Source organism: Takifugu rubripes, chromosome 21 (genome assembly GCF_901000725.2).
Source record: "Takifugu rubripes chromosome 21, fTakRub1.2, whole genome shotgun sequence".
Taxonomy (NCBI): domain Eukaryota; kingdom Metazoa; phylum Chordata; class Actinopteri; order Tetraodontiformes; family Tetraodontidae; genus Takifugu; species Takifugu rubripes.
In genome coordinates, this window is record NC_042305.1 from 704,553 (window position 1) to 712,576 (window position 8,024).

At 50.3% G+C, this 8,024-nt stretch overlaps 1 protein-coding gene across 1 annotated transcript; it reads right to left on the reverse strand.

The window, feature by feature from the left end:
- Positions 1-1,174: 1,174 nt before the first annotated feature.
- Positions 1,175-7,155, reverse strand: rorb (RAR-related orphan receptor B). Its single transcript, XM_029829625.1, has 10 exons — positions 7,122-7,155; positions 6,615-6,700; positions 6,384-6,525; positions 5,803-6,234; positions 5,071-5,192; positions 2,834-2,966; positions 2,577-2,684; positions 2,374-2,484; positions 2,138-2,250; positions 1,175-2,000 (listed from the first exon to the last, which is right to left on the reverse strand). Exons 1-10 carry the CDS (start codon positions 7,138-7,140, stop codon positions 1,836-1,838), a joined length of 1,431 nt encoding a protein of 476 aa, XP_029685485.1. The 5' UTR covers positions 7,141-7,155; the 3' UTR covers positions 1,175-1,835.
- Between the last annotated feature and the right edge of the window lie 869 nt (positions 7,156-8,024).

Sequence of the window (8,024 nt, forward strand, 5' to 3'; positions counted from 1 at the left end):
ACACACACACACACACACACGCACACACACTCATCGAAGCCTCGGCCGGGCTGGTTCCAATGCCCACGTTTGGTGACTTGTCTCATTTTAGTCTACAAAGTGAAAATTCATTGATCATCGAGTTTCGTGGATTTGCAAAAATATTCAACCCTCTTTTAATGCAAAGTCAGAAAAAGAGCTGCTCCCTGAGAGATGCTGTGGTGCATCGCGCTACAATTATGGAGTGATTGTCTTCAGAGCCACGGGCCTCTGATCTGGGGTCAGGTGACTGGGATAACACTGAGACCGTGGTGAAGACACCAGTGTCCTTCACACCTCCGTCCACGTGGTCAGCACCGAGGCACGAGCGAGGAGGAAATGGCAGAGCAATAAATAAGCCGTTGTCTCAGGCTGGAAGGGGGCCGCAGCGCTACAAAGACCCACGGGTCCCCAACACGGCGGTGCGGAGCCCAACTCATCAACACGACATTCATCCAGGACAGATCATAAGTGCTACAACTATATTGAGCCCGAAGGAGGAACGGCTCCAGGTCTAGGTCCCGTTGTGACTCCGCGGAATGTTCTTGATTACGTCCTAACCCCAGATCATATTTAGTCACATTGTGATGGAATAAATAGAGTTTCACAGAAGAAAATTCAAATATAGTGCAATTTTTCATATCTGCCACCCAGTAAGCTGCTGACAGGAAGAGAAGGGGAGCAGAGAAGGTCCTAAAGGCAGAGTGGAGTTATTGCTCTTTAGAGAAACATTGTTTCAGCCGAGGAGGGTTGTGCAAAGCCGGAGGGGTGCCGGAGGGGTGCCGGAGGGCTCCTGCAGCCTCCCGCTCACGATTGTCCTGACTCGGATCTTTTGACGCTCCTCTGCTGCCACACTGGCCAGCGGGGTCAGAGCCAGGGACCAGGCCCTGGGCTCTGGTTGGCTCTGTCTGGTTGATTGTTCAGAAGAAGTCCACTGTTGATGGACGATTATTGCAGCAAGAATAAATGATTACGGCAGAAGCTGCCCGATTCTTTTAGGTGTAACATAAACTCATTTGTACGTATATATCTTTTCCTTCAAAAGTAGTAGCTGTTGATTTCTTTTTAAATCCTTCTTTACGTAATTCTCTAAGTTCACATCAGAACAATGTCGTAGCTTCTTTACATATGAACAAACTCCAAACAAGGCTTCTAGAGTTCAACAAACCCAAATTCACTCTTGGTTTGACCCAATATTCTTTTAAACGTCTCAACTTTACAAATTCTGTACATAAGAACCTATCGTAAAATAAAAAAAAAACACAGACGAAGTATAGTCGGCCGCAGGGGGCCGATGTAGATTTAAATTAGGTCTAAGGTATCTGAACAGAACAGGAAGTAATACTGGAAATCGCTCTGCACTAGAAGGGTATCTACAGTTACCTGGCTACGGTTACCTGGCTACAGTTAGCTGGCTACACCCACATCGCTGCCCCACCCAGTTCTTCACTAAAACAAGGAAAAGGAACCAAATCTTTTGACTTGATGGTCTGGTCCATTTCCAGGACCAACGATTCAGATCTTCAGTTTGTTCACAGACCGGGCCCAGTCTGTACATTTCTGGTCAGGAGAGCTGACTCTTGCTCGTGCCTTGGGGCCACTTTCGCTTGTATATACATTCTTCAGACTGTATCGGTGAAGTCGATGGATTAAGTTCTGGACATTCCTACAATTGTTGGCGAGAACTGTGTTTGTGGCAACTGGCTCCTCATCCTCCAAGTTGAAATGAGGCTGTGGGGGTTTGGGAATCTGCTGACGGACGCAGCCTGTGCTGCTGCATCGGTGGTAGCGGCGTGTGCTCGGTCCACCACGGGGAGTCACTTGGGCATGACCATGGTGGAGTTGGGGTCGGGGTTAAACAGTTCTTTGTAGAGTGGAGGAAAGAGGACATTGACTGTTTCCGGGTGCAGCTGCTGGAAGGCCTGCAGCTCCTCTGTGTGGAGTGTGCACAGGGCCGACAGCGTTGGAATTCTGCTAATCAGCTGCCAAGCAAGAGGAGCAGACCGAGAAATAGAGGGGGGGTTAGAGATGAGCAGAGAGGGTGCCACGCTGCTACACACCTGTGCACCCAGAAGAGCTCCTTTCATTCTTGGTCAGGGTCTGATAGAGGAGGGCTTACCTTGGCCAAAGTGTCCTCGTCCATGTGGTTCTTCTGCATGATGTGCTGCAGAGCAAAGTAGATCTTCTCCTGGAGCTTCTGAACCTTCCTGGGCTCCATCAGCCAGGGCCGATCTGGGCAGGAGAGAGGATGTTTCCATGAGTGTCAACACCACCACCACATCGGTGTGGTTTACCGGCTTTACCGGCTTTACCAGCGTTCAGGCTACTTCCTGTTTGGTGTCAGGGTGCACTGACCTGTGGAGATGAGCACGGCTGCTGAGAACAGAGCGATCTCCTCCTCTGTTAGCTGCAGGGAGCACAAACTCTTGGCAAAGTCAAACACGGCACTCACTAACTCATCACACCCTAGAGGGGAAAGGAGGACACCAACGAAGAAGGGTTACTGCGGAGGTTTCAATAGGGTTTGTTGAGCTTTTCCTCTGGATGCACCATCTTACCAAGGGCCTTGAACACCTGCATGCCTCCATACTTCCCTTCGAAGAGAACGGTGTTGTTGAGAGGGTTGAAAGCCCGACACATCCGCACCAGAACCACTTCCAGACAGCCTGTAAGAGGAGACGGAGCAATAAAACCAGCCACTCACCCCTGCCTGCCTGTGGATTCAGGCCACTCAGCTGGTGCCCTCTAACCCTAAACTCTCTTCTTGACTCCACAACAGAAACGTTCTGGAAATCAGGGGTCCAGCAAAACTCACCTGATTTGAGCAGCAGGATCTGATCATTCTGGCAAAGTTCCATGAACCCTGAGATTCGCTTGGCAAATTCTACCACATACTGGATGGCGTGGGTGATCTGGATGGCACACTGCTGCCACAGGACGTCCCGGGGCTGGAGGCAGACACACGGGAGGTACAGGTGATGTACAGGTGCTTCACAGGTGCTTAACAGGTGCTTTACAGGTGGTTTGCACGTGCTTTACAGGTGCTTCACGGGTGGTTTACAGGTGGTTAACAAGTGCTTTACAGGTGGTTTACATGTGGTTAACAGGCTATCTATAGGTGCTTTACGGGTGCTTTATGGGTGGTTTACGGGTGCTTTACAGGTGCTTTACGGGTGGTTTACACATGCTTTACAGGTGCTTCACAAGTGTTGTACAGGTGCTTTACAGGTGGTTTACATGTGGTTAACAGGCGATCTATAGGTGCTTTACGGGTTCTTTACAGGTGGTTTACGGGTGCTTTACAGGTGCTTTACGGGTGGTTTACACATGCTTTACAGGTGCTTCACAAGTGTTGTACAGGTGCTTTACAGGTGGTTTACATGTGGTTAACAGGTGATCTACAGGTGCTTTACAGGTGCTTTACGGGTGCTTTGCAGGTGGTTAACCGGTGGTTAACCGGTGCTTTACAGGTGATTTACATGCGGTTTGCAGGTGCTTCACAGGTGGTTAACATGTGCTTCACAGGTGGTTAACATGTGCTTTACTGGTGCTTTACGGGTGCTTTACAGGTGGTTAACAGGTGCTTTACGGGTGATTTACATGCGGTTTACACGTGCTTTACATGGGGTTTACGGGTGGATAACAGGTTCTTTAAAGGTGATTTTTGGGTGATTTACGGGTGGTTTATGGGTGGTTTGCAGACACTTTACGGGTGGTTTACAGGTGGTTAACAGGTGCTTTGGGTGATTTACATGCGGGTTGCAGGTGCTTAACAGGTGGTTAACAGGTGCTTTACTGGTGCTTTACGGGTGGTCTACAGGTGGTTAACAGGTGCTTTATGGGTGCTTTACAGGTGGTTAACAGGTGCTTTACGGGTGATTTACATGTGATTTGCAGGTGCTTCACAGGTGCTTCACAGGTGATTTACAGGTGGTTTACAGGTGGTTTACGGGTGATTTACATGTGATTTGCAGGTGCTTCACAGGTGCTTCACAGGTGATTTACAGGTGGTTTACAGGTGGTTTACGGGTGATTTACATGCGGTTTACAGGTGGTTTACACGTGCTTTACATGGGGTTTATGGGTGCTTTACGGGTGGTTTATAGGTGGTTAACAGGTGCTTTGCAGGTGATTTACGGGTGGTTTACAGGGGCTTTACAGGTGGTTTACGGGCAGTTTACAGGTGGTTTACAGGTTGTTTACGGGTGATTTACAGGTGATTTATGGGTGGTTTGCAGACACTTTACGGGTGGTTTACGGGTGATTTACAAGTGATTTACGGGTGGTTTACAGGGGCTTTACAGGTAGTTTACAGGTGGATAACAGGTGCTTTAAAGGTGATTTTCGGGGGGGTTTACAGGGGCTTTACAGGTGGTTTACAGGTGGATAACAGGTGCTTTAAAGGTGATTTTCGGGGGGGTTTACAGGGGCTTTACAGGTGGTTTACAGGTGGATAACAGGTGCTTTAAAGGTGATTTTTGGGTGGTTTGCAGACACTTTACGGGTGGTTTACAGGTTGTTTACGGGTGATTTACAGGTGATTTATGGGTGGTTTGCAGACACTTTACGGGTGGTTTACAGGTTGCTTACGGGTGATTTACAGGTGATTTATGGGTGGTTTGCAGACACTTTACGGGTGGTTTACAGGTGGATAACAGGTGCTTTAAAGGTGATTTTGGGGGGGTTTACGGGTGATTTACGGGTGATTTACGGGTGATTTACAGGTGATTTACAGGTGATTTATGGGTGGTTTGCAGACACTTTACGGGTGGTTTACAGGTGGATAACAGGTGCTTTAAAGGTGATTTTTGGGTGATTTACGGGTGATTTACGGGTGATTTACAGGTGATTTACAGGTGATTTACAGGTGATTTATGGGTGGTTTGCAGACACTTTACAGGTGGTTTACAGGTGCCTGTTGTCATACTCTGATTGGAACCCAGACACACCTCTCAAATGTCCTCTCAACACTCGCGCCTCAGTAAACCACAGAGTTTGCTGACACTGCAGCACCTTCATGCTGGTGGAACCGTTTGAAGATGTCAAACTCACCTTGCTCTGGTAGATCTTGACCTCTTCGTAGGAGTGTGTCTGCCAGGCCAGCTGTTGCAGCTCGTCTGCTGTGTACTGACATGTCTCTAGGTGGGACTTGATGATGTTCTGAGCAATTCGGTCTGAAAGAGACGATTGTTTGAGTCATAATCTATGAACCGTGTGGCCATTCATTAATTATTGACAGTTCAGATTAACCACGTTTCTTCTGTAATGTGTAGACCCAAAGGTCTGTAATTATTAATTCATCTATACTTTTTCATCTGTGAGAAACTCTGGGTCTCGTGAAATGGCATCTTGAAATGCCCATGTAGGTCCTGGTGCAGGTTCTCATTCTTTCAGGTCACATTAATCCATACAGGTGGATTTGTCAGGGCTGACCGCCCAGGATGGGCGGTCAGAGTTCTTTTAATAAATCCAGCACGGGAGGTGAAACTTGTTCCTCTTGCTCTCAACTGTCCAGTTAGGCCTTTGCTAGACACCTTTATGGGCATCTTGAAATGAAAACAGCATCGCTGGAGGATGGAGCAACAAGCTTCAGCTCACTGGAGCAGCCGGTCTCCCACCTACATGTAGCGCTGGAACATCTGTGAGGACAAGGTCACGTGATGGTTCTTGGATTCGTGTGAACCCGATGTCAGCTCGATTGCTAAACCTCGGTGTTCTCCTACCATGCTGCCAGCGTAGCGGCGGCTTAACTCTCTCTGAAGTTCAGTAGGATTAGAGCCTTACCCAACTCCCCCATGCTGACGTTGTTGTGGCCCAGCTGAGGGTCCTGGTAGCCTCCGTAGCTGAACAGGTTCGGCACTGGCGTGAGCTCATAGACCGGCTCCTGCTTAATGTGCTTCATGCCCGACATGTCCAAACCCGACTGATCTGGGGAAGGCTGCGTGGAATCCATCCCATAATACCCCCCCGGGACTCCGCCTCCGTTGCCATGGCCACCCTTAGGTAGTTCAATGATGTGGCCGTTGGCGTAGGTGCCTCCGATCTCGTGGTTGAGGGTGGACAGTCCGTTGGTCAGGCTGGAGGAGTAAACGCGGGCCAGGGCTTCGGCCTCCCCCGTCTGCTGCTGCCGCTGCTCCTGCAGCCGCGCCTGGTGCTTCTGGACCTCCGCGTACAGGCTGTCGCGCTGCTTTTTGGACATGCGGCCAAATTTAACGGCTAAACAATGAGAAATGAGCAGAATTAATGCCCAACCAATCACCCAGGTGGATTCAGTTGGCTTTCTGGACTTTGAGCAGAAACCTTGGCCCCTTAAAGTGGGGCTGATGTGTTCCAGGGGTTTTTAGGGACACCGGACGTGTTCTCACCATCTCTAGACATTCCAAGAGCGAGACACTTCTGCAGTCGGCAGTGCTGGCAGCGGTTGCGGTTGGTCCTGTCGATGAGGCAGTTCCTCTGGCGGGGACAAGAGTAGGACGCATTGTTCTGTTGGCTCCGTCTGAAGAAACCCTGCAGATGCCACCAAGAGAGGGTGAACACAGACGTGCAGGCAGACCCACACAGCAGACTGGCCCTCAGGCGGAGGGTAGAGGTCTCACCTTGCACCCCTCGCAGGTGATGACGCCATAGTGGATGCCTGATGATTTGTCCCCGCAGATTTTGCATGGTATAACTTCAATTTGGGCTGCAGGAAGAGAGACAGGGAGACAGGCAGGGAGACAGGGAGACAGGCAGAGAGACAGGGAGACAGGCAGAGAGACAGGGAGACAGGCAGAGAGACAGGTCAGAACATGTGTTATCAGGACAGCCTGGCGAGACAAACGCTCCTCATCCCACACATCTCCGCCGGTGGTGTCATTAAGGTGGAGAAGCCAGAAAGACTGAAGGTGCTTGAATGTGAGTGACCTCACAGGGGCACAGTGGCCCCTGGACCCCTCCCAGACCTTTGAAAGTCCCCAACAAAGATAAATGCACGTGCACATCACACATAAAGGCTTTGAGTATGTGTGCATGTGACGGGGCACGACCGTGGGCTCAGCCCCTAAAACAGGCGTAGCCTGCCCCCCCAGGTGGGCGCTCCCACTGAACCCCGTAGCTGTACTCACCGTGTCCTGGCAGCTCCATGCACACGCACGACCAGAGGCACAGGAAGTGCTGCAGGCTAGTGCACGGCAGCGTCGGTGTCGCTCACGTCTGCCATAAAGGCAGAGAGAGCCGCCCAGACTGATGCAGAGGTGTGTCTGCTGAGCTGGCACACCCTCTATAAAGAGATTACGCCGCCTCGCTAATCCCACATTAGTTAGGTCCCCACGTCTCGCTGAGCGCCGCTTCACTCAGATTTCAGAGTAACCGCACATAAACGTGATAAAACTGCTGCTAATTTCCCTGATGGACTGAAGGGATCAATAAAGTACTCAGTCAATCAATCAATCAATCAATCAATCAAAACTGCGTCTTTTACAGCACGAGAGGCTCAAGAGGAGTAAAGTCACCAAATCTACTCAAGAACTGGAACTGATGTGTGTGTGTGTGGGTGTGTGGGAGTGTGTGTGTGTGTGTGTGTGCGTGTGTGGGAGTGTGTGTGTGTGTGTGTGTGTGTGTACGTGTGTGTGTGTGCGTGTGTGTGTACGTGTGTGTGTGTGTGTGTGAGGGCTGTAGAATAGAGGATAACAGGGGTCCTAACTGTTGCTAGTCCATCATTCTTTCACACCATTTTACATTTCCTCCTCTCACATGACTTTCAGCCCCAGCCCCGTGTGCACGTGCACGCAGGCAGGTTCATGGATGTGCACGGTGATGTGTCACTGTTGCACGGCTGCACGTCCCGCAGGTGAGTGTACGTGCACCTGTCGGGCAGCTCACGAGTGTGCACTTTTGGAGTGTAATTGGATCATGTGTGAGGACTGCAGACGCTCCGGCCTGTCTAAGCTAATCAGCAGGAATAATCGCTCCATCCCACCTCGTTAGCACCACAACTGTCTGCTTCATGCTACATTCTCATGCTGCAC

Excerpts from the sequence above, each read along its gene's own strand:
- rorb (XM_029829625.1), bottom strand. Across the intron at positions 6,526-6,614 it reads TCACCTGCGAGGGGTGCAAG|GGTTTCTTCAGACGGAGCCA; the intron begins GTGAGACCTCTA and ends TGGCATCTGCAG. Across the intron at positions 2,251-2,373 it reads AGCCGTGCTCATCTCCACAG|ATCGGCCCTGGCTGATGGAG; the intron begins GTCAGTGCACCC and ends TCTCCTGCCCAG.